Source organism: Electrophorus electricus, chromosome 19 (assembly GCF_041902795.1).
Source record: "Electrophorus electricus isolate QZ-2024a chromosome 19, ASM4190279v1, whole genome shotgun sequence".
NCBI lineage: Eukaryota > Metazoa > Chordata > Actinopteri > Gymnotiformes > Gymnotidae > Electrophorus > Electrophorus electricus.
Genome location: NC_137515.1, coordinates 17,215,839 through 17,242,500, shown reverse-complemented (window position 1 = coordinate 17,242,500; position 26,662 = coordinate 17,215,839). Strand labels below are relative to the sequence as shown.

At 45.3% G+C, this 26,662-nt stretch overlaps 1 protein-coding gene across 5 annotated transcripts in view; it reads left to right on the top strand.

Annotated features, from left to right (window-relative positions):
- dclk1a (doublecortin-like kinase 1a) overlaps positions 1-21,652 on the top strand; it is a 41,909-nt gene extending 20,257 nt beyond the window's left edge. For 2 of the 5 annotated variants that reach the window (XM_027001618.3, XM_081702252.1), the window contains 12 exons: positions 1,439-1,543; positions 9,215-9,306; positions 13,988-14,072; positions 14,314-14,489; positions 14,626-14,745; positions 15,439-15,585; positions 16,955-17,088; positions 17,232-17,309; positions 17,837-17,933; positions 18,228-18,308; positions 18,721-18,834; positions 19,931-21,652. In XM_027001618.3, coding sequence (XP_026857419.2) covers positions 1,439-1,543; positions 9,215-9,306; positions 13,988-14,072; positions 14,314-14,489; positions 14,626-14,745; positions 15,439-15,585; positions 16,955-17,088; positions 17,232-17,309; positions 17,837-17,933; positions 18,228-18,308; positions 18,721-18,834; positions 19,931-20,200 — 1,499 coding nt within the window. In that variant the 3' untranslated portion in view covers positions 20,201-21,652. Of the gene's footprint in view, positions 1-1,438; positions 1,544-7,821; positions 8,027-9,214; positions 9,307-9,477; positions 14,073-14,313; positions 14,490-14,625; positions 14,746-15,438; positions 15,586-16,954; positions 17,089-17,231; positions 17,310-17,836; positions 17,934-18,227; positions 18,309-18,720; positions 18,835-19,260; positions 19,335-19,930 lie in introns of those variants that run through there. The other 3 variants (XM_027001615.3, XM_027001620.3, XR_014118630.1) reach the window with 3 other exon arrangements.
- The last annotated feature ends 5,010 nt before the right edge of the window (positions 21,653-26,662 follow it).

The window sequence follows — 26,662 nt, the reverse complement described above, 5'->3', positions numbered from 1 at the left end:
CGACAGTGATGGAGCCACAAGCGCAGAGATGACCGGTTCCTTAAAGGGATCATAGTTGTCATTGGCGACTGGTGACAGTGTGTTGACTCTCTTGTATTTATTGTGGGGGGGGTTCTCCTATACTGAGTGGATAGCTGCCACACAGGTGTCAGTGAGGGCAGTGGTGATTGGCGGGTTAAAGGGGGCGTCTCCAGCTCCGTGTGTGAGATGTGGAGGAACTCTGTGCCCTTCAGCCCATCTCTGCTAATTGACTGTGACATTTTCTCTCTTACAGTGTCAGAAACTTCATTCGCCCTCATCTGAATTCATTAACACCCCCCCCCCCCCCCCCCCCGCACGCGCGCGCAACGTGATTACTGCAAAGAAACAAATCGGATGCAATAAACAAACCAAAAAAAAAAAAAGGAAAACTTTTCATATTTGAATAAATTATGAAGAATTACCAGACAAAATGAGATACTGTTCAGTGGTATTATTGTATTGCATATAAAATCCTCCCCCTTTATGTTTCAATACTTCCATGGAATAGAATAGTCTATTCTACTACTACATAATAAAGCTTCAGAGGGTTTTTTTCTGATCAGGCTCTTCAGGAATCAAGCTAATCTGCTTCAACAAGGAGTCACTTTTCTTTTAATGGGGGGGGTGGGGTGGGGTGGTTTATTTTCCCAGCTAAGAGTCAAAAGTGTTCCCACAGTCTCAGCGTGTAACTCTTGAATTCTCTTTGGAGGGGTCTGAATGTACTAATCATATTTTTCTGGGTCACAGCAATGCATGAGCGCAAGCCGAGATGCATGAACTTTAGCAGAGATGCACAGCAGCCAACATGGCCCCCTATAATGTAGCATTAAGTTATAGTTCTCTCGTTCATTTAGGCCCAGCGCTAAATACTTAGTTGTTCTGCAATGCCTGCAGATCTGTAGTCTTATTTTGTCTTGTTATTTATTAAAAGATCCACTGTGTATATATATAACCTGTATGAAATATGATGTGGGATACTGGTAGGACTTATTTTGAAGGTGCTTATTAACTTATTAACTTATAAACCGTCTTGTAGGAAGCATCTTGTAGCAGAGCATACAATTGTTATATGAGATTATTATTTAGCCTAAATTTGAGTCAATATGCTAATGAATGTTTGGTCCACTTTATCTGAGACAGTCCTTGATTGGCCTCTCTACAATCAGTTCCTGACCCAAAGAACCGAGTGGTGCTGGAGGGGTGGAACTTTCCATGCAATTATGATAATTAAGCCGTTGGGTGTCGTGGCAAAATGAGGCTCATTAGATCAGGTCTGATGAGAACTTCATAGTGTAATTTTTCCCTCAAAATCAACTTGAGTGTAAATGATCCATGATTACAGGTTTAGGGTATGAGCATGGTGTGGTGAAGCACTCTGTGTACTGAGTCGCGTGTTCCGGCTTCTTTTGGGTAACAGAATGCAGGCTGATGAAAGCGTCCTCCTATGGGAAGAGTCTTCTGAGCAGAGGGTCTCCTAGGAGCGTGACACTGGCCAGGCACAGCAAGTCTCCCTCCGGATCAGGTAATATATACAGGGGTGTGTGTGTGTGTGTGTGTATTGGTGTGTGAGTGCATATGCAACCAAAGTAGCACCACTTTTGTTGGGGATGCAATAATTCCATGTGGTAATTAGTTCTCTATATCTATCACGTTAAACAGCTCTTGCGTTCTGTCTAATTTGATGAGACGTGTTTGCATTTTTGCATGAAAAGAAGCAGTTTTTTTCATTAAATAATAATAAAAAAAAAATATTAGAAGACAAGTGTATTTGCGTGGGTGGGCTGAACCTCCGGATGGTGTCTCCTACACAGTCCCACCACCCTACATGCCTGCTCCGCTGGTGAACTAAGCTGGCTAGAAGATACTATTGTATTCCAGGCATTATTGTTTTTAGCACTGCAGGAGCATGGTGTCATTCGATTTTTCTTTCACTTGCTTGCTATCTCTCTCTGGTTCCCTCTCTCTCGTGCGCACACACACACACACACACACACACACACACACACACACACACACACCCAGTAGCTGTAAAATATTAATAAAACAGAAGTGTTCTGCTTTGTTAATACACAATGGCATTCATGTTTTTGCCTGAGACATGTAATTGTCTCAGTGGTTCTTTTCGCTCATGTTTTCATTTACTGGAAGCTGAATTGGATCATTCCAAATTATGGAAAACTGCTCCAGAATCACAGCACTTCTGTATGAATCTGGGGTGGACATGTAAGGTCCCTCTCTCCCTGTCTGTATAAGCAGTGCTAGCCATTCTGACTCTGCTTTCCCAGAATCAATCAATTACCATTTTTCTTCAAGCACGTAGATTCTTCATGACCACTGCGGTTGGAAGCCATAATGGTCTTGGGAGTTAGGTTATTACTCACCTTTCCTCTTTCTGTGTCTGCGGCACTGTCAGGTAGCGGGAGACAGACTACAACAAGCACTGCGTCAGCGCCCTGCCGTAGCTGTGCTTTCAGATATGCTCAAAGTTGTTTACGAAATGAGAATACTCAGCAAAATTACTGTAGCCGGCCAGAAGCAAGGTGCGTCTGTCTGCTGTCAGCCACCATCGCCAGGCAGTTTGTCTGGAAGAGCGGTGCGTCTGAACAGGACTGCATCAGTTCAAGGGCTAACATCTTTACCAGGGGCATCAGCTGGTGGAGAAGAGCAAAAGAGCAGGAAAGATGTAGAGATTAAAAGAAAGGGATGTGTGGGGGAGGAAGAAAGGGAGGGAGAGAGAGACAGACAGACAGACAGACAGACAGACAGAGAGAGACTGAGACTAAAAGAGAGGAAGTGGAAAAGGGGAGACTCAGACAAAGGCGGAGTAAAGAGTTGGGGGCAGTGACTCAATCTTGCAGATCCTGATAACTTCTGCATTGAATACCGTCTTGGGATGTGAGTAATATTAACCTTTGTGTGCGTGTGCATGTCTGTATATGTGTTTTTTATTCAGGTGTGTAAGCCTGCAATATAAAAGTGACTCTGAATAAACTGGCCACAGCCCTCATTCAGTATAGAAAACACGACAATTATGCGTAAAGAAAATAAAATATTTACTCTCACATATGACATTATTATTGACTTCCTATGTTGACGTCGGTTAACAAATATTACAGTGGCCAACAACATCTCCATTCCTGCATTTCTCTGTGTAAAACTGAGAGGTCTCGAAGCAGATGTTTTGTTTTTTTTTCCGCTGTCGGTGATGACTGCAGTATGATTGGTGTAAATTGTGCCAGCTGAAGCTATGCGCGGAGAGGTCTAGTCAGCCAGTCCAAGTTCCGCTGGGTTGCCATGGCGACGTGGGTTAAGGAAGCTGAGGCCTTGGAGACAATGCCGTTGCCCATATATGGGCACAGGTTCCTGTTTTGGCAGGCGGGGCGGAAGCCGGGGCCCTGTTTGCTGAGCGCTTCTCCTCGGTTCTTGCCGGAACGTTTTTCTTCCTCCAGACAGGCTCGGCGTTCGCTCAGAATCCTCGGTGAGGCGAAAGCACAATGTTGCCTTGAGCCGTACTAATTTGGAAAGGAAAGCAGTGTAGAAAGTGCTGTGGTCTTACGTGCTGAATCATGGATGAGGCTTTGTGGTTTTGTAGAGGGTGCCTGCACAACGCGGGAAGTTATTAACCGAAGAAGTGTATGAGCTCAAGCAAAAGTCACAGTCGTGCCGTGACTTTGTGTAACTCAGTTGACTTTGCTGATTAGTTCTGTGGCTGTCCTGCGCTAATGATCAGTTCTAGGTGTTTGTAACAGAACCTTGCGGAGGAGGTTTGCTTTCTGAACGTGAACTGTCCACTGAAGTTCAGCTACAGCCATTGGATATGCTTGAATGGTATTTACAACAGGTGAATGGATTTTTCACAAGCCCAAACTATATCTGCTGCTTTTTAGTTCTTGAACTTTTCAGTCGTACTCCTTAGCATATTTTCTTTGTTGCGCCCCCCAATCTATCTCTATCTCTCTTTTACCTGATGCTACTCTCTCACATGGTGTTGCTGGAAAGACTCCAAAGTGAAAGTGTTTTCTCTCTCTCTCTCTCTCTCTCTCAATCATGGAAGGGGTGAAATTAAATTAAATTAGGTTTGTCGTTTCTAACAGCTGAAAACAGAATTACAGTTGCGAATGGAATTCCAAAGCATGAGGACACACAGGAACAGGCAGAAAGGCTGAAAGATAACATTCATTGGCCAAATAGAATATTTAACATATATAAAGGCCTTGTGTTTATCTCCCCTCTGTCGAGAGAGAGAGAGAGAGAGAGAACGAACAGTGGCTCTCCACACTATGAGAGGCTGTTTATGTAACCGACCCTGTCAGTAATGTTTCTGCAGTCAGGCTAAGTTTAGCAGATAGGTGTTTGAAGGTGAACAACCAGCAGCCCACACACAAAGACACACATTCATAAACACACACAAACATGCGCACCTTTGCTGAAGATTTATATAAAACATCAATTTGCAGACAGTCATGAGTGGCCTCTTTGTCTCAATGGTAATATCTTTGTCACCCCCGTCAGTTACTCACGCTTTCTACAGGATGACCCAAAGCGTGTAAGGCGTGTCTTCAGACGTCCAGTCTGAGGGATGGAAATGACCGTATGCTGTGTGTAGGTCCTCTCCAGCCTTCACCTTCATGCCACCTCGTTTACTTCCACTTCAGAAGCAGGCGGAGGTGCTGCCTCATGGGCGGAGGTGCTACCCCCTCACCTGCTCCGCCAGCTGAACTCTTGCTGAACCAAATCGAACTGCCGCGCTCCGCACCCGAGCGTAATCACAACATGGTCAAGCAAACTATTTCTTGACCCAGGCTGGCTTGCTTGAAATGTTTAATTAACCTGCACGGAGCAGCCAGTGCTAAGATCCCAGTGAAAGTCATTACAGAGTGCCCCTGGCACACGGGAGACTCAGGAGCTTTGTTTATTAAAACCAACATTATCCACATTATAATCCACTCCCGCTCAACTGCACGGTGTAGTACCGAGCAGGCCAGATTTACAGCCCTTATAGTCCCTGCAGTCTCTACATGTTGCATCTTTTCACTTCTGCGTGTATTTGTTCAGAGAGCTTTTCTTTGGACTGGCTGCTGTTCCAATCCACCTATAAGAGGATGTTTCTTTTCCTTTTCTCCCTAAATGTCTTTTTTGATCCGACGGTTTCGCTCCATTCATCCTTCTGTTTTGGCTCGACGTTCTTCCGTGGCACATCCCTACCCACACTGCCGAACGCAGATTTGCTTCCGAATGTGAATATTTTTAGGGGTGGGTTTCATTTTAAACCGTGCCGAATCATCTGGGCCTTCTCCTCCAGCAGTCATCTTTTTGTTGTTGTTGTTGTTGTTGTTGTTGTTGAAGAACACGCAATCTTGTGTTTGATGGAAATAAGAGTTGAGCTGTGTAAAAATAGCCAGTGCTGCATTAAACCCAGACTGGCTCGGTCTGTGTCGGTTCACCACGGTTCCTTACATGGCCGTGCGCTTCCCCTGCATTTCTCACCCTCTGTCGCTTCCATCCAGCGCATCAGCCAGCCATGCTTTATTGCATCTGCAGGAATGCGACTGGTAACACTGTGTGCTGGTCCCCTCTTCCCTGCACCCACCTCCAAAACTCTGCCATGCATGTCACACAGATGCTCCACAAATAGAAATTTCATTAAATGTGATATCCACCATGACACGGAGCAGCTGGCTGAAAGTCTTGAACTCTCTCGCTTGCTCTCTTTCTTTCTCTCGCTCGGAAACTCTTGTGCAGGAGTCTCTGTGCGTTATTCCATCTTGATAAAGCGAGATTGGAAGCCTTGGACTAATACAGGATTATTCTTTCCAAACATGCATGTCCATACATGCATTAAATACCTAAATCTCCGTGCTACTGCTGGCAAGCCGTATACTCTGCTATCAAGCGTGTCACCAGGCCGTGGTCGTGACACAAGACGGTAGCATGCTCTAACACTGCATCATTAATAACACACAGCGCTGCGTGAAGCCCGTGCCGGACACGGTCAGCTGAGCAGTTGTCACCGCTCTTTGCCCAGTCGAAGAGTTAAACGAGGACGACGTGACCCAAGGGCACTGTAGACTCCCGGAGGACTTTGTGTCCCCGCGGAAGACTCGTTGGCTGGATTCACATCTCCGTGAACAGCACCCGGTGCCGACAGACAAAGAGAGCATGATTCACTTAGCAAAAGACCTTCCTTCTCCTCTCCCCTTTATATGTATATGCACTCACCGCCCACATTATTAGAAGCATCTTATAGGTTTACAGCTTGGGATCGGAGCACAGTTGTTACCATGCACAATCCTTCAACGTGCCGTGGCCAGTTTGTGCCTACAGGACCATCTCTGGCTTGATATTTGGATATTTGAAAGTAAATGCGTCCAACGAAGTGGCTCCTGAGTGTGTTTTTGTGTGACGAATGTTCCATTCAAAGAATGTGAGAGTTTCTTCAGACGTGGCGTTTCCAATCATGCTTCAATGCTTTAGCTTAGACCAGAACGAAATAACCAAATATATGTGCTGAATAAAAGCACATAAAATAAAATACACATATGTATACACATTTGTGTGTGTGTGCGTGTATTCAGTTCCTGTATGGGTTCTGTGACGGACACAGTGCTGTGCGGTTAATCACTGCCCAGCCGTAGGCTTGGATGTGCTTTAAAACAATCGATGCAATCCCCACACACACTCTCTCACCTAAACCTTAGTGCTAGGTCACTGGGTTTAGTGTGCTTCATTTTGTTTTGCACCCATCACCGTATCATAAGTGCAAAGGACCACAGAGCTGGAAACTGGTCATTTGTCATGAACCAGGAGTCTCGTTTGTTCAGTATTGATTGGTTGGAACAAAAGTCTGGATCCAGTCCCGCAGGAACAACCACAAGGCGTCATGCCTCACAGTTCTGCTCACCAACACTGAGCACCCAGTCAGAGGCTTCCACATGGTTTGGCATGTTTTGGACCTACGGATGCCCTTGAACGCGCTCCAGGCGCCTGTGGAGGTCTGTGCGTGTGCAGGGCCCACTCTGCGACTCATATCAGGGGGTGTCTGGAAGCAGCTCTGTTATGGGCTTTTATGACAAGATGCTTCGAGAAAGTGCCAGAGCGGTGACCCAAAATAACACTTCGCAGTCTGTCTGCGAATGCATCATTTGCATCGCATATTAACAGGGTGCCACAGATGGTGGTCATGAGAACGCTTCTTCTCCTCGTTCCTGTCTCACACACACACACACACACACACACACACACACACACACACACACACACACACACACACACACGAGCGCGCGCGCACACTTTTCCCGTTCGAATTTTGAGCAGCGCACCATTATAGCACTACTATAACACCAGCCCCGTGCTTTTAAGGCTTTCAGACAGGACAGGGTTCAAACTGGCATTTGGCGAACTATTGATCCTCGTCCTGCTGCGCTAGTCTGTGTAAGCGAGGCACAGCTGAACACACTGTTCCCTGTGTCGGCTGTGCCGCTAGTCGTGTTTCTACATGACTCACATCAACATAATGTTATGGAATCACAGAAAAAACGCGCGCCACTGAAACAAACCTTGTTTACCTCCCTTACGTATATTATAGTTAGTATATATTGCGCCGACCTTTTAAAACGCTTACTGTCGTAATTGGGTTACTTATTAAGTTATTTTAGGATTTGCGCCGCTCTAAACACGTTAGTGTCCGTCCCCTCCCCGTCCCCGTCCGTCGTTTAAGTGCCATTTATCGGCCTGTCGATGAGAAAATTCGGCACTTCTCAGCCGCTGGTTGAACAACTGCGCCTCCCACTACGGTAGCGCAGAGGCGCGGGCGCGCGTCAGAGCCTACGCACACGGCCCGCCCGTGCCCGCCCGTGCTCGCCCACGGGCGCGTACTCTACGCGGAGCGCCGCCTGCCCATTCATTCACTCACACTCTCACTGTCCCTGCGAGCCGAGCGCTCAGAGTGCCGCGACTTTCTGCCTCTCGGAATAGCACTGTGTCTTCACCATGCTGCAATACGAAGGTAGGAGCCGCTCCGCGACTATAACAAAATCACGGCGAAAACAGAACTGTTGAGTTGTAGAAACACTTTGGCATAAGAACTTTTCTTACATTTTGAAATTGTTTTGGTATTTTCTTAAATCGTCAATGTTTAGTTAAATATTTATACGCATTTGACAGCGGTTTAACTATTCAGTGTCCAAAAACCAGTAGATCATTATTGATTTTGCTATGAGAATACCTGTCGTTTGTAATTACACCGTTTGTTGTATTATTCTAGTACAGTCATTTCTTTTATGTACGACAGTTCTTGTCACCACCATTATTAAACTAGTTAGTCCATTTCGAACATTACGCGGTCTTTACAAACTACAGCTTTCCGTAAGACGTACACACCGTCTTTGTTCGTCACCTATCATCCAGTCGCCTTTTCATTCATAGAAGACTGCATGTTCGGTTTAGCAAGTAATACAGTTTGACATTTATATTCTAGATCTACATTAGTTATTACATTGTAACACTACGCTGTTGGATGTTGCACTTGTGTTTATTTTTTATTTTTGTTAGTATTATGCTTTTATATGCTTAGTATCTCTACATTTAGTGTCTTGTTTCTAAAATAGGTTTTTTTTGTTTTGTTTTTTGTTTTTTTTAAATTAAATTATTATTTTTTATTTGGTTGGGTGAAGTTTGGACACTGTGCTTGCATATTCACCAGACAGCGTGGAGGCAGTGCATGGAGTGAAGGAGCTAGCTGACTGAATCAGTCCTGGGATGTTCTGTAGGATGGGGTCCTGTTCCTTTAAACAGGAGGCAGTGTCTGTTGTGAACTGTGGGGGCTGTCTCTTTATAGACTGCTGGGTAACAGCACAGCATCCTGCTGCCATCCTGCTGGAAGCAGAGGTGGATTGGAGTGTGGGAAGGTGTGGTAGCTGTGTAGGAGATACGGCTTCGTCCGCCTCGTCCTCATTCTCCTCAAGCATGTTGGCTGGTTAGCCGGAGCCACGTCCTGCTTGAAAATCCACGGTGACAGGATCGCTTGGTGCTAGGCTAGTCGTAAACAGTGGAAAGGGTGTCAGTGAAAGGAAGAGGGCAGGTTGCCATGGGACACATCCTGGATATTTTCTGCGCTCCCACACTGACCTGTTCTGCCAGCCTGCATACTTGTGCGGGGTTGTTTGTTAACGCGGCTTCTCTCATTTGCCCCTAGTCAATGGTACTCCAGGCAGCCAGCTGTCCACGCCCCACTCCATGAAGTCACCGAACTCCCCTACCAGTCCAGAGAGCCTCAAGAAGCGCAAGGTAAGAATGTTACCTCATAAACACACACACACACACACACACACACACACACACACACACACACACACACACTCCTCACAACACCACACTAGTTCATGTTCTCCTCATCTCCCCCTTTTGTAGTGTAGCCCACCCCCCAACTTCAGTAACACATTCCTTCTGTGTTCTCAGGCTAAAGAGAGGACAGGCACTGAAAGCACATCGTAACACTCCAGCATAATCCAACATAATCCACCATAACCCATCATAATCCAACATAACCCTTTCCTCCACATACTTGTTCAGAGGTGGAGCTAGCAATGCGGAAGACCCACTGAGAAATCCCCCAGTTGTTAGCATATGGGAAGAGTGACGTCAAACACACTCGGATGCTCTCGGTGGCTTGGCCACCAAAACGTGCGTGAAAATTTGTCCATGCAGAGAACACTCTCTGTCTTTGGTATTTCTGTAATGATTCTGTAAAGATAACGTGCACAATGTGTTTGTTTGACCTGGCTGTTGAATGAGCATGCAACTCAGCAGGCTGTTCTACCAGCATCACATACTTTTCAGGCTTTAGAAGATGCGTGCATTTGCAGGCATGTGTGTGTGTGTGTGTTTGGGTGTTCAGGCTTAATGATGTGTGTGACCACATCAAAGCGTTTCTTGTCCTGCTGCTTCAGCCAATGAGAGGGTTTGTTTATGCACAATCAGGACTAGTCACCGAGTCTTTAATTGGTGTGAGCCATAAGCCCTGCAGTGATAACTGCTTACTTTATCTCTGTCTCTCGGCCTCTCACACTCTGTCCTTCCTCTCTGTTTCTCACTTCATTACCACAGCCACGGGGCTAAAACTGTGTGTTCACTGTGTGTGTATATTTGCCACTGGGGAATAAACTCTGGCTCTCGCCATGTTAAAACCTGAGCCAGTTCCTCTTTGGCTCAGGGGCAGCAGCGTGGTGGTGTGAAGCTGGCCGGCTGGGCCGTGTGCTGGCAGGACGAACGCTGGGCTCGTCTAACCCGCACGAGGTCCTCCTCGGGGAGGACAGTGCTGCTGCACACTCTCTGGCACTCACCCTCGAGCTACCCGGTTGAGGAGAAATTGTAGCCTCTCCTTGTCACTCTTAAATGAGACTGAAATCAAATTGTCCTGACACTTTTCTCAGAGGCAGGAACACAGTGCTGTGGAAGTTCGCCACCTCACTCAAAGCATTTCATATTCACTGGACATTCTCCTCCACGGAGCTGTGATCTCTGAAGGAGGTGCTGTAAGGTTGTTGGTGCTAGGTTGGGGTGGGGTGGGGTGGGGCTTTTAGAGTCGCTCTCGTCCGTCTCTCTGGAGGAGAATTCATCCAGACTGTGCAGAGAAGAATGCCAAAGCCTTTATAATAATCAGCCCCAAAAGTGGGTCACACCATGAGAAAGGGGCACGTGAATGGGGGGTTGGCGGTGGGGGTCGTTTGAGCAGCAAAACTCCTGCCGGAATCTGCTGCTGCTGGAGGGCTGCAGGGTTTTCCTGCTTCTGTTGTGGCCTGACTATGGGCCGCCGCCGTCGAGCATGTGACGAGCCCCTGCTCCCATGCAGACAGGAGCGCTCAGTGTTTTACCTGCAGTCTTCACAGTTCTGACCTCAGTAGCTAGATGTACTGTTATGTGCATATCCAGGGTTTAGGCTAGAGTTGCTATGCTTTCATTCTGCGTTCTGAGTTGGCATTTGGTTTAGCATCCGAGCCGCATGACTTAAACACATCTCCGTATCCATTATGCATGCACGAACACTTTTACAGCACCAGTGCAGATTCCGGCAGGGTATTGCTTTCATAGCTGTACATATGTGACCTATTTCTCCAGAATCACACCACTGTGGCTTAACGTTACCCTGTTCCTGGTGTTTGTGTGCATGATCACTGTTCCTATGGTTTCTGTGTGCATCAGAGAGCATCACGCAACCTTTTAATGCTGAAGCTCTGCCCTATTTGGGTCAAATGCGGGGCAGTTGTACATTTTCCATTAATGTGATGTGTGCCCTGGGTAATCTATGCACAGTCTAATGTCAGGGTCCGTTATGATGGGACCTGCCTCAGTTTGGCAAGCAGCCCTGCTCACAGTGATGCCATCAGAGATGAGATTTAACTTGCCTGTCAGATTGGATACTGAAAGGTTCGGTTACTCTCCCTGAAGTTGGCAGAAACAATGCAGACAGACACAGAAAGATGGAAGAGATTTTTTCTTTCGGCTGCCTTTCCTAGCAGTATGTTCCTGTTTGACTGTGTGCAGTTGAACGCAGTGATGTCACATTTTGTACCATGAGTCAGCCATACGGTATTGTTCTTACACATTCTCCCATTTATGTCAGTCAAACCGATGGCCTGTCTTCATAGCACTAAGCTGTCTGTCGAGTTGCATGCTCTTCTTCTCACATACATGTGTCGTGTGTCATTTGTATATTTATGTTTGGAGAGTAGGTTGTTTTTAATTTAATAGTACTTAATTTTGAGCACTGTAATTTGTTCGTTGTTCATTAAAACATTTTTACATGTGTTTGTGGGTGTATGCAGGTTTGCATGCGCATGGGTATCTGCTGTTAAAGACAAAAATGATTGTTAAGCACATGTATGCATGTAAATATATTTTATGCATGTCTTTATGCTTTTGTCATGAGCAACATCACACCACTGCAGTGAAATGTCCATGTGGTAAAGTGGTCATGTCTTCCTCCCAGCTTGAATGGCCCAGTTAAGCCCAGTTCAGTTTACTCAGTTTAATGTGTTCATATGCCTTTTCTATTTTCTGTGTTGTGTTTACCTATGGTTGACCTTTAGGATTTAATGTTTCAGGAAGTCTAATTTTTATGCATTCCTTTTTGTTTTCATCTCTGTACTGTTAGTTCATCCATCTCATGTCTTCATTCTTCACAATCCCCTTTAACTGGCATTGTTAGTTCTGTGTTCCTGTTCAATGATCTCTTATGTCCCTGCCTGAAATGGCCTGTTTTATTAGTGTTTTGATTTTCAGTCTGACCCAACACTTTCGCTCCATTATATGCCTGACTGAACAAATTGGCGCTATTAAATCGAATGTGTGTGTACTGGCACATTTCTCTGCCTCTGTATTGTACATCGTGTGCGGATGTGTGTGGTTTGGTCTAGTTTTCCAAGTCTTGTAGAACTCTCCTCTGCTAATCTGGGTCTCATCAGAACTCAGCCTTTTCTCCTGTTAACAGCCTTTTCCCAGAGTGCACAGGGAAACGATTTATTAGGGGGGCGTTAGCTGGCTCAGGAATTACGGCTTACCCTAAAAACAGATTATTTTTACAATGCCAGTAGTAACAAAATTAATTCTTAAAGCTAGAAGGATGTAGACCCAGATGAGTGTTCCATGACAGTTTGACATGCAAGGCCTTTAATCTGTTCAGATAATCCCGTGAATATTCCCTTCTTACCCATTGGAGACCATTAGCTCACTAAACAGGAATGGAATTTTTATGCCTTGGTATTAATATGATGGCGCATAGGGTTCAACATTGTAAAGTAAAACTTAAGCCTTGGTCTGTAATTTAGTGAAGGGTGCTGGAAGTGGTTGTCCCTACGGTCCAGCACCAACACATGTGTACTTGGAAGTCCTTCAAGAGGAGAGATTTCAGGAGAAAGATGGACAGGACAAGAGAGATTTGAAGCAACAAAGACTTATTTTAGGTCCTTCTTCAGTGTAGGAATACTCTGGATTTCACTGATGTGTTTTGTGCTACAATCTTGAAAGGCTTCCGATTTATTAATCCAGGTCCGGATATGACCCGTATTTTTAACAGAAATATAAGCAAACAGAATATGCTATGACACAATGGCATGAGTGGGTCCTTTCATAATGCTCGCAATCTAGTGTGTAGAGGCACAGGAAACCATCGCATTCGAACAGTGGAGAGGTTGAACTCGTATTTGAACAGGAAACAGGAAATTGCTTTGTATGGGCCTGCCCCATTCTGCTCCTTGTCTCATACAGGGAAAATGTTGGTATGGCTGCTGCTCACTCCGACAATCCAGTAGTTTCCATGGCAACAGAATTGTGTTGCCATCACTACGGCCCAGGATCTGAATGAAACAGAAGCAGAATGTAATATTAAGAGCTGGCATCACATAAACTCATGTAATCATTTTCGTCCTTCGATAACGGACTTGTCCTGTTTCACTGAAGCTCTAGGAGCCCCCTCTGCTCCTTCTCCCTCAGTCCTTGTGCCATATTCTCCACATATCCCTGGACGCCCAACCACATCACCCCCCTCCACACATGCCACCTTCCAAGTGGCCAGACCTGAGCCCAGCCACCTTCCTCAAAGTCTTGAGCTCATAGAAGCAAAAGAGAGAAAAAAAAAAACCTCTCACAGCTCACTCTGTGCTTCACCCACCCCTCCTTTTCTCTGCCTGCTGTCATGGCAACCATCCTCGTTTTTAGCCTGAGCCCAGCGTAGCGGCTGGGACATGACGGTGAGAACAGCTGTCGCGTGGGAGGTGCGGGGACAGCATGCACACCTGCAACGCGAGGCACGGGGAGGTTGAGGTGCGGCAGCCAGCCCTGGTGGAGGGGCGGGAAACCGCGAGGAGCGCGGTGCACCCGACTCGTTTGTTACTTCCTTGCGCCGTCTGCCTCGCGGACGAGCACGGAGACGTGCCCCTGAATGAATCCTCCGCTGCTGTGTCTCCCGTAGGGCTCAGAGCAGGGCGGCTCCTCCGTCTCCCTGGCCTCCACCAAGCTGTGCAGCCTGGACGAGGGCGATGGGCCTGCCTCTGAAGGTAAGAGCCACACCCACCAGCACCCGCTGACGCTGCACCGCGGCGAAACTGCTCCCAAACCACACCTGCTGAAGCACTACGGAGCTCAGGATTCTGAGTGAAGTTGGGGGGAGAAAGCCTCAATGAGAAGGCTTTTACCCAAAAGGGGATTCTTCAGCTTTCATCTGCACTATAAAAATGAGAGCTTTTATGTGGCGCGGGTGCGAGTGAGTGTTCATGTCTCCCTCTCTCCTCCGCTCAGCTGAGCCCGTGGAGGAGAACGCCGCCCCCACAGTGCCGGCTTCCATCTCCGACCGCTACACGGTGGGCCGTATGATCGGCGACGGCAACTTTGCGGTGGTGCACGAGTGCGTGGAGCGTTCCACGGGCCGGGCATACGCCCTCAAGATCATCAACAAGGGCAAGTGCCGAGGGAAGGTAAGTGGGAGGGCGAGGCGACGTGACAGCCGAACCGAACTTCGCGTCTCGGAGCTGACTTAGCTTGCCGTGTGGCTCAGAACGGCCTCAGCTCGTTAGGGTCACACTTTAACCCTCCATTTACCTCCTTCCCCAGGAACAGATGATCCAGAACGAGGTGGCCATCCTGCGGAGGGTCAAGCACCCCAACATTGTCCTGCTGATCGAGGAGATGGACACCTACAGCGAGCTTTACCTGGTCATGGAGCTAGTCAAGGTTTGGAGAACGGCCACAAGTGTTCCTTATGACACTTCACTTCGTTATGCATGTGCTGGAAGCGGAGCCATTCATAGGAAAGACATTCCCGAATAACGTGTCGGATAACGGTGTTGGACAGTTACGGCAAACCGTCTCACTCTATGGCCTCTTGGATTGTATTTCTCTGTAATTATATCCACATTCCAGTGTACCACTCCCAATGGCTTTATGTCCCTTGTTTATGGCAAAAAAAAAAAAAGGCTGTACAGTGTCCGTCACACAATACACACAATGAGAGAAAACGCGGGGGGGCCAAGGAGCCTACAGAGGTCCTGGAGTTCACGTGTTTGGTGTCTCTCCTCATTCAGTAGCTGTACAGTCTACTGTCTTGGTCCAGCCAAGCACTATATTAAGCCGCTGTTCCACTTAGCAGCCTCTGTGAGTGGATTTTGCCTCCTGCCACAGCAGAAGCAAACCAGGCCACTGTACGGGCCACTGTACACTCACTTTCTGTGCACATTATTTATCAGCAGCGTGGCTGATGTAAAACAGAGAACAATGACCTTGATGCATGTGCATTCAGTGTTGCCTCTAGGCTAATGAGTTGTGTTCAGCAGGGAACGGAGCTGAGCTGGAACATGATGTGTAACGCACAGCTTCCTGTACATTGGTCCTGTACATTTATTCTGCCGCTGTGTTGTTTGTCCACAGGGGGGCGACCTCTTTGACGCTATTACCTCTGCTACCAGATACACTGAGCGGGATGCCAGTGGCATGCTCTATAACCTGGCCAACGCCATTAAATATCTACACAGCCTTAACATCGTCCACAGAGACATTAAGCCAGAGAACCTTTTGGTAAGTGTACTTGTTCGTCCCTTCCCCAAATATTCATTCCTTCATGAAGCCATTTAATGATAATTACATCAAATTATACAGATACGCAACACCGTATTTATGAGCCACCGTATTTTATGACTCGATGCCTTGTAATGCCAGCCATGTTATTTGTGTGGTGTGAGTGGGCTCCAACATGGGTTCAGTGCATGGCCTTGCTGGTCTCCCGCAGTTTGTGGGCTGATACTGAGTGAAAAGAGAGAATATGAGTGAGAGGAAACGGGACCGGGAGAACGAACGAGAGAGAGAAAGAAAGCCAGAAACAGAAGGAAATGCAGGGAGCTAGCTGACTCCTTGACTCAGTCAGTGCCAGAAACAGAAGGGAATGCAGGGAGCTAGCTGACTCCTTGACTCAGTTAGTGCCAGGCTGCCGGTTTCCTACTCCTGAAGCCTGAACGTGTGATATCACTCTCGCCAGGAGGAAGTGAGACGTGACTCACCCCATGACAGCTACCGTGCTGTTCCCAGCTCGAGGCGCTGCACCAGTGTGTAGACCACGTGTGGCCCTTCACGCAGCGCTGGTCTGCCTCAGACGATGATTAAGGGGGCCATTGCCGTACTGCGCGGCGGCTGGAACATTACTCACAGGACGCCTCTGTATGGCCCCGTCATTCTCAAATGAGCAACATAACCGGCAACATGATTGCCAATCCTTATTACTCAAGACTGAAATTATAGTTAATCGTTTTAGAGTTTGATCAAAATATTTACTAATTATTGTCTCTTTGTATTCACGAAGTGCCCACGGGAGAGGACATTTCAATTTCCTACTGGATTTCAGTTACCTACCGCTTTCTTCCCTTTTTCTAACCGCCAAACGTACTTGGCGCCCTTGCGCGTGGGCATTAAGCCAGTGGCACGCGGCTAACGCTCTCTTCCCCTTCGTGCAACCTGAAGACGACCGCTCGTGCGGCTGGAAGCATGCTCCTCTAAACGTGGCGCGTTTGAAGCGCTATTACATCAGCTATTGTATAACCCAACAAAACGGGCCTAGAGGAAGAGTAGCCAGAGTAGGCGCGGGTTAGGAGTTGGGTCAGCACTATCTTTCCGTTTTAGCTTCAGAGAAATTCAGCTGTGGAGTGCGAACACCGAAAGTCTCGCATTTATTTACCAGCACAGAAAACCAGCAGCAGAAGTAAACGCCAAGCCCGTTCTTTTAGTATTATATTTCTCAGATGATTCACATTTAAATATTCCGCGATAGAAGGCACATGGGTGCAAATATCTACAAACTATTACGCTCACATTGCTGTTCTGAGTCGTTCATTTCAGAGGATGGAAAGAATGAGATCTGCGCGCTCACCAACCGACTGGTCTTTATTCCCTTCAGGTGTATGAGCACCAGGACGGAAGCAAGTCACTAAAGCTCGGAGACTTTGGCTTGGCAACAGTGGTAGACGGACCTCTATACACTGTCTGTGGAACGCCCACATATGTAGCACCTGAAATCATTGCAGAGACTGGGTAAGAGCAGCTAATGGGATATGCATATAAAAATCTTAATGTTAAAACATTGCATCATGCGTATTGTATGATAATTACTTAAAGAACATATTTATGACACTTCTTATCTGCACTGAACTAAGTTCCTCTCCTCATTTCTGTAGATATGGCCTTAAAGTGGATATTTGGGCAGCTGGAGTCATTACGTACATTCTATTATGTGGATTCCCGCCTTTCCGTGGGTAGGTTTTTCACCGGTTCCATTTTCAATCTCCTATTTTCACTCATAATGTTGTTTATATATCACATTAAACTCTGGTTGTCAAGTTAATATAGATGATACAACAGAATCATTGTGCTGGCCATTGCAAGGCACAATAACATTTCTGTTTACATGAAAATATGTCAATGCAACATTGAATAATAAGTAATAATCTGTAAAACTACTTTGATATTTGCTGGATGCCTCAGGACATTGCTGGTTTAATTAGAAAATATTGTTGTTTTGAAGTCTGAGTGTGTGTCAGTTAATTTGTGAGCTGTCTCTTTCCGTCTTTATAGAAGTTCCAATATTGTGATGTGTGCTATCCAATATAGACAACTAATGTATGCAATATACATTAGTTATTAAAGACATCTGGACCAGCTGGGCCCCCTTGTGGCTACTGAAGGAACAACTCTGTTAGAATTATATTAAAAGTGGATTGAAATGGATTAGATTTGTTTGAGATGTCTTTTTTAAATGTGATTTTCCATGTGATTCCTGCAGGAGCACAGATGATCAGGAGGCTCTGTTTGACCAGATTTTGCTGGGTCAGTTAGAATTTCCTCTCCCATACTGGGACAATGTGTCAGACACGGCAAAGGTGTGTGAAACTAGACCCGACGTTTCCTCAGGGATCAAAATTATTTGCTTTGCTCCATGACATTGTTGGTGAAACTGTGTATTTTAAGACAAGTTTCCCATAATAAAAAAAAAACCTATTTTAAGACATTTTAAAAAGATTCTGTTTGAACTGTAAAGTTTTTGTTTGTTTGTTTGTTTGTTTGTTTGTTGCATCTTGAGCATTGCAAGATAAATTCACGTCCCATATAGGTCACTAATAAGCAGCTATAAATGCATTTGAGGCAGCACTGATGGTGCGTCTGTGTGTGTGCAGGAGCTGATCACGTCCATGCTGCAGATGGAAGCGGATCAGCGATACACAGCTCTTCAGGTCCTTGAACATCCTTGGGTGACTGTGAGTATCTCGCACGGACCCCATTCTGGGCACAAACACAGCAACAGCTTTTGTTGTAATTCTAAATTACACTTAGATGTGTTACTTTAATCGTCTTACATCGTGCTGATCGCAAAAATATCTCGATAAAGAACCGCATAAAGTATTGACAAATGTATGAGAAAACACCGGTTGGCGTTGCATCCTGTCCTCCTGACAAATGTCTAAAACATGAAATGTCAATAAAATGATTTGTTCCTAACACGTAATGGCGTGCACATTTTTGAATCATGATGTAGCTGCATCACAGAAATATTTAGGTTGCGTATCATAACTTATTGCGATCGACTCGAGCCTTCTGAATCGGAGTGCCTTTCGTTGAGCATGGAAGCGGCGATGTTGACGTTTCGCTCGGTGTGCACCTCCCCTCCAGGACGATGGCCTGCCAGAGAATGAGCACCAGCTGTCAGTGGCAGGAAAGATCAAGAAGCACTTCAACACTGGCCTCAAGCCCGGCTGCACCACGCCAGGAGTGGATGTGATCACGGTAAGCACTGGCCTCAGACCTGCCCTGTGGGGGGTTTTTCCTTGCTGCATTTCAGGCTAAGTGGCTGCAGCAAGCTCGTCCTAGATCAGATCCCAGATCAGTACGTGGGTTAAATTCACCAAGAGGTTACTTTGGAAAGACAAGGTCTCTAAATTGTCTAGTAAACTAGTAAACATGTTGAACATCCAAGAGAATAAGCAGATTAAAAAATACACTTAGAGGTCTGGCAGAGGGATTTAGGGAAGATCAGATGGGTTAGGGAAAAGTTTTTAACTGTTCTGATTTCCACTACAGTTTGCTGGTCTGTATTGTTATGTTGTATATCTGGAGTTTAGCTATATGAGTCAGTATAGAGTCTCGGGGATGGCTCACGTGTGGGCTGCCTGCGAGCTGTCCACTGAGTTGCGCTGGTTTCTCTGTGCCCAGCTCGACCATGATTTTTGCGTCCAGAGATCAGGGTCATTGGACTTCTACCAGCACCCGGGCATGTACTGGATAAGGTAACGCCCTGCTTGTACCCCCGCCAGCCAACAGCGATCTTTTGTGCCGAGCGGCTGCCGATGGGGGGCTGTGTTCGTCTGGGCTGTTCATTTCACAACATCTGCTTCATGCCCCCAGCTCCCTGGCCTGCCCCTCTGTGTGAATGGCGTTTGTGTTGCCGTGTTTCTCGTAGACATTCATGCACTCTCCCGGTTTCATGAATGCAGCCGGTTTGCTGAGTGGCTGGTTACCCTTGCAAAGTTCGCTACGCGATGTCCGTCTCGCCTGTCTCGTCTTGTGCCATGATGACAAATCAGTTTGAGATGCATGTGGCTGTAATCAGATTTCTTTCCTCCTTTTGTCTGTTGTATTTGGCTGAAAGGAGAACTTCACTTGTTTCTTTGGATTTTCCAGCATTAGAAATAGAATGTTATCATATAATGCCATTCTGAAGTGCATTTCCAAAAAATTGCTTTTTCATTAATTGGTAAACTGTGGTACGGGAGTGTTTACCTTGCGTCCCATGTCAAAATGAGGAAAGTTCTCCTTTAACATCACCCCTATCTGATACTTTAGCGAAACCGTCAGTGATGAGTCCTCTCTCTCTCTCTTATAGACCACCACTCTTGATAAGGCGGGGCAGATTCTCAGACGAGGATGCCACCAGGATGTGAGCGCGCTGCTGCCCACTGCCCAGCCGTCCTGTAGCCTCCCTGCCCCGCTCCTGGTCCCCCGCCACTGCCCCGAACTACAGCTGTGCTCCCTGCCTACTGGCCCCGCCCCCGGCAATGACCCCTCCCCTATCTCGGCCACCTCCACACCTGAGTCCGAAGACTTTTCCGCCTGCTCCACTGAGACTGTCCGCTCCGCGAGCTCCGCCTTCTAGAGCCGGAGCAAGCGGGAAGCGTGCCGAAGGAGAAAGGAAGGGTTTATGAGGATTCGGAATGCGGAAGAGTGCAACCAAGCTGCTCCGTGGTAGGAGCGATGGTGCGGGTGTTGTCCCCCCAGCTGGGGAAAGTGAACAGAGTTTGTCAAGCCTGGTGGGGGGGTTTGAATTACTTCACCTCGTTATCTTAGTTTTCTTATTTATTTAATTATCTACACATGATGTATATGTTTTTTTTGTTTTGTTTTTTTTTTAAAAACTGAAGACAGGTTCTTGTTGCTCGGGCAACGGTAGCCTGAGGCTTATCCATGGCGATGCCAGCATCTCTGCTGCTCTCGGGAATACAGCAGCTAACTGGCTCTGGCAGTTATCTGATTATCGATTAGGCAGTTGTTGTCGTTTAGTGATTGCTCAGGCAATCAGTGGCTGAGCCGCTGAGCATGATTGGGCAGAGGCGTGTCACCTGACCACAGCTCATCGGAAACACAGCCAGTGCTGCGTTGAAACACGGTGATCCTACCTTCCTCTTCCTCTTCATCATTTCAGTGGTAAACCCTCTCTCCAAACTTTGTTCTGCACCTGAAGGCGCTATGTGACACAGAGAGCATGCTCGCACACAAGATGGGGACCTGTTTTTTGTAACTGGTGTAAATAATATGATTTCAATTATTTTGATATTGACAATATATTTCTTTAACTAGAGAATATAGCAATTACATATTTCATTGTTTCACTGTACGTAAGTATGTCAAGCATAAGCACAACGGCAACATCTCTTTCCTTTGAAGAGGTTGAATTGAATATACAGTGTGTCACTGGTTCTCTGCATAAAATACTGCAATGTGCAGAGGAGAAGCAGAGTTGATGTGCAGTAGCGTTCACATCACTGTCCACTCACACTGCATAGGATAGAGGTTCGGTAACTAACACAGCACCCTCACAGCATTACCGTTTAGTCCAGTAACCACATATTTAAAAACCTGTAGCACAAGTTTTATTTTTTTGATTGACTAAAACCTCCAAGGCTTTGGGATACTAGAAGTGGCTGCTGTGTACTATAGATGAAAGGAACTGCGACTCAGAGAGAAAGACAAAGAAATCAATGAACCCACAAATGTTTATATTCCAGTATATAACCTGCATTTACATTGAAACTGACAGTGTACTAGCTTTAAGGACTCAGCCTAATGACTTCTGCTTGTTCAACGTACTGGAAAAGAACACTAATGAACCACATGTTGTGCACTTCCACAGATGTCACCAGACCAATTCCACTTGTATGTACATGATTTGTACCAGTATTGCCAGATGTGATGGATATTACCCGAAACGACGGCAAGCTGTGCCTAGTTAGGGCTCACTGTCACACTGAAGCCAATAAAATACTTGTGAAATTGTGGTTTTACATGTTCATTTTTTTGCATTTGCAATAAATCGCATTATTACTTTCCATTTGTTCAGATCTGAGTGGCTTTACTACTGAGTTTGATTTTGTAAACTGTTTAGCATCGATTTTTCATCAGTTGTTAACCTGCATGTTTGCATAGTCATGATAAGTCCCTGACCATTTGCCTTGAAATCCAATCAGATTTGTTTAAGGAAATCAAAACATCCACATAGTAATGCTCAGCCATGTATATAGCCCCACCACCTGTGTGTTTCAAAACATTGCTGTGAAGGAGTGTTACATATGGTTAAGGTCACATGGTTAGCGCACACTTCCAGAGGGGATCCCGATGACCTCAGCATGCACAGTAACACCCAGCATCCGCAGTAATTCTCAAAAACATGACAATATGTCAAACAACAGAACAGCAATGGTGTTTTATCCAATTAAACTGCTGAAACTCTGAACAGCTCGAAAAATTTACATGAAATCTGAAAGATGTAAATTGATAGAGGTACCTAACCAAATTTGGCTGGTCTGTGTCAAGAGGGGCCACTTTCATTTGTTTTTCAGCAACTGCTGGTCTTATCAAGCAGTAAGACTTTTTACCAAACTATGACTGATAAGAATATTACAGAAACCTGTTTATTTGATATTTCTTTTAAAATGTTTGTACATGCTTCATTAAGCAAAAACATTCCAAATGTATTATGAAAATCACATTGCATTTTGGTCCCAAAACTCTCACAATACAATATAGTCTTACCTTAAGATTTTGCATCAGCAATGGTGTTGATAAGGATCATCAACTGTTTATTTATTTCTCACTTTAAATAAATGTTTGTATATACTTTACTAAATCAAAAACATCCCTATTTTACACATACAATCACACAACACTTTGGACCCGAAACTGAATATATGTAAGCCCTTACCTTCAAGTAAGAGTTTTCACCAACATATGCACTGAATATGATTTTCCAAAAAGTGTTTATTTCTACTTTGCCATTTGAAAATGTGTGCGTTTTACTAAAGGGAAAACATTCCAAATTTATAATGAAAATCACATTACACTTTCTAGCTGACAGTCTCACAATACATAAATCTTACCATCAAGCAAGATTTTCACCATTGAATAACTTGATAAGAATCATCACTAAAACTATTTATTTATTTGACTTATTAAAATTTATGCTTCAATAAATGAAAAAACTGGTTTACACTAAGATGACAGTTCCACAGTTAAAGACTTGAGGCTTTTTCTGTGGCAATTTAATGTGCTATGTTTTTAGCCCTCAATAAGCTTTCAAAATGGAAACAAAATTAAATGACACATTTAGCTTTATAAACAGTGCTCTAAAGCCAATCCCAAAAGTTCCACAGCTAGAGATATAGCTAACTAGTGTTGAGCTGTGTTAATGTACTGCACCATATTTGGTGTTCTTAATTGCCAGACTAACGAGCAAAATTTGTTGAAGTAGTCCATTAAAGCCTCACAAAAGTTCCAGAGCTGAAGTCTTGGCTAGCCAAGGCCAAGGACACTTGGAAGAAGAAGAAGCAAGTAAGAATTTCTTGTCAACTACCAATAGGGGCAACAGTCGGATTCAATGGTCGTGTGTCCAGCTATCCAAACACTACCAATTCCATCACAAGCGGTGGCCATGCATGTGACTAACCTGATGGATGATGCATGAATGTTATGGAAAAGCACCTGAACCAGATGAACGAAACCTGGTTATGAATAGAAGGGATGGAGGAAAGGACCCAGAAAACCATGCTGAGAGAGCACAGAGACCAATAGTGGATCCCAGACCACATGTGCACAGCTTGTATAAGGAGAGAGGTAATGATGCTGGGACAGAAGCCTCAGCAGTCAGGCGGAAAATGAGGGGCAGGACCTATGTGTTTGACCCAAAGAGCAACATCTTGCTATCGGACCCAGATGGATGAACCATCACACAAGTGAGGTTTAAAAAAAAAAAAAAAAATTATTGTAAGCTCACATAAGAAAAGAACAACATAAAAAGGATTTCCAAAGGGAAAAGAACTGTTTGGCGACAAACACAGACAGGTGACATTAATAGCACTGTGATCACAATGTGACATCTGTGTGACAACTGTTCCACTTTAACAAGTTTAAAAAATCTGCTTGATGGTAAGAATAAACTATTCTGCATAAGCTGTGGCATAAACGCAGTAGAAACTGCATGTTCATTCAAATACATCACAGCACGCTCAGCAAGATGATTTTTTAACTGCTCTACCAAGTCATAGTCTAAAAATCAGCAATGTTGATATCACTGCCCCACATATCAAACGCAATCCCCTTCTCTCACTCAAATTCTATAAATGTCTGGGAGGATGTTTTCCTAACATATATAAAACGGTATTGTTAGGTTAGAATAGGTTAAGGCCACATGGTTAGGGATAGAGACTGACTTATTCAGGGGCGCCCAAGTGACATCACTTACCTGGGGCTTACCTTGAATCACCTGTGAGCTACAGGAATGCGAATGATTTGAGGTTTTCGGTTGGTGGATAGACGTGCGGACTTTTTCCTCTTTCTTCCTAGTGCGTTTGGAATTTCCTTCCTGGCAATTATATTTTATTTCATTTTTTGCCGCCACCAATTAGAACATTTGAAATAAAAGAAAACTGAATGGATTACCCACGCAGCAAGAGAAGTGGTGTTGCTGGCCCTCTTTGGTGACCTAAATTAAAGCACAGAGGTCTGTGTGGCCTTCTGGTAAGATGACCTCTCTGTGGCTTCATAAGATAAGAGCTACACATATGACAGACTGACATTCACGTCCTTGCATGATGTAGGAATGGCATTCATGTTATGAGTTGGCCAGTGTATTCAGTTGCTAGACAACGGCAGGCACAGCATTAGATGGGTACAGTTAGGTTCGTAACAGGCATGTGGCGACAAATGGAAGGCAGAGGCAACGAACGTATGTTTTATAATCAGTGTAGTAATGAGCAATGTCTTCAATAAGCAGCGTCTTTACTGGTTCCAGTGTCATCTACTTGTTAAATTTGCGACTGGTGCGGCTGCATCCTGGAGGATATTCTGCACAGCAGGTTTCCTCAGATTAGCCAGATAAATGAAGTCCTCAAAGTTGAGGACTATCCAATAGGAATGTCCCTCAACTTTTCTTCTATTGGACAGTCTTGGTGTTGTGCTTAAGTTATCTGGCTAAACTGAGAAATCCTGCCTTGTGGAATACCCCCGGTTAAAACAGCTTGATTAGAGTGACCAGAAGAAAACAACAAAACAAAGATTTTGACTATTGCAAAGATTTTTTGAAAAGCCCAATGATGACTCAGCCGCAGATGGCAGAGTAAGCCACGGCATCAGCAAAAAGCTTCTGTTCTGCATGTGGATTTTAATATATTCCTGCACCAACAAAGATCTTACAGTAGACCTGCTAAGAAAACATATCCTCACAAGGCTGTGCCAGATAGGCCAGCAGGTCATAGATGATGCATAAAAGAATGTGGTAGAGATAGAGGACATGTGGGGAATAGACCTCTGAAACAGGCTAGCAAAACATGGAGAAGGAAAAAAAAGGACATTTATGCAAATAAGGGCAATAGCAATAATTTAACTACAGGTCATTAGAATTTAGAAACACAGATTATATCTGGAAGATCTGGAAACTGTGACATGGCTTTTTGTTCCTTGCAAGACCACCTGATTCAGTGGCCCTGGGGACCTGAGCCTCCCACAGACTTGAAGCAATGGGTAGTAACATAATCCAGCAATTTTGTCAAAGCAAGCTCACTGGGCATGACCATTTCAGAAGCTACTCTCCGCTTCTGTAGCTCAGTCTTCAGGCATTTTCCATCACTGTCCCAGTTCCAGGTACACCCATCACCTGCAACACAGCAGTTTTGAGGTGAGATGCTTATAAAAATATAGGTAATTTGCCTGAGGAAGTGACCATGGTATCTGAAGGACTGCATTTTCTCCAATTTTGAGTTGACAAGCTGCAGTGGTTCTTTCGTCAATACACCTCAAAATCGTACACAACATGGATTGGCAAGCATACCTTTTCAAATAGTTGGATTGGGATCACCATGAAAAATTGCCTGATGAGACAGCATGCTGGAGACGTTCTCCCAGTTTGGTAGTCAAAGCCCTTAGTGTGCTGATTACCACGCTGCTTTCACCTTCCACATCATTTCCAACTCTTTTCTCAGCCCTTGGCATTTCTCAAACAGTTCATCTTCCTTATTACTGATGTTGCCATCACTTGGGATTGCTACATCTATTACTATGGCCCTCTTCTGCTGCTTGTCCAACACGTCTATGTCTAGTTGCTTATCCATTACCATTTTGTCCATGTGTATCTGGAGGTCCAACAGGATCTTGGCTCGGTCTTTCTCCACCACCTTCAGGGGTGGATATTTCTGTATACTATGCCAGCCACTTGGTTATGGCATTCCATTTATGGTATGCCTGCTAGCATCTTGCATCCCGCTGTTATGTGCTGAATTGTCTCAGGGCTATCGTTGCACAGCCTGTATTGATCTTGTACTCAGAGCTAATTCCTGTGCTGCCCTGATTAGTGATGCTCCATGATGTCTTTCAATCTAGCTTTTTCCAGCCATTGGAAGGATTTCTCCATTTAAGCCACTTACTGTGCAAGGGTTTATCATCCCATTATGGTTCCTGTTCCTCCTCATTCCCATCCACTTCGGGTGTCTCTTGGGGGCCATCTTCCTGGCATGCCCTTGAATCTTAGATGTTTCATTCTGGATAGTGGCTTTGATGCTCAATAATCCTCGGCCCCCTTCCTTTTGCTTAACGTATAGTCTCAGATGGCTGGATTTTGGATGAAAACCTCCATGCATTCTAAGGAGTTTCCTTGTTTTGATGTCAGTGGCTTCTATCTCCTCCTTAGGCCATCTTATTATGCCAGTGGGGTATATAATCACTGGCAGGGAAGAGGTGTTGATAGCTTATATCTCGTTTCTCCCATTCAGTGGCTTTCTCGGGGCTAGCTTCCTTCTTTGTAGGTATTCGGTAGCTGCTTTCCTTGTGGCCTCTTCATGATTCCCCTTTGCCT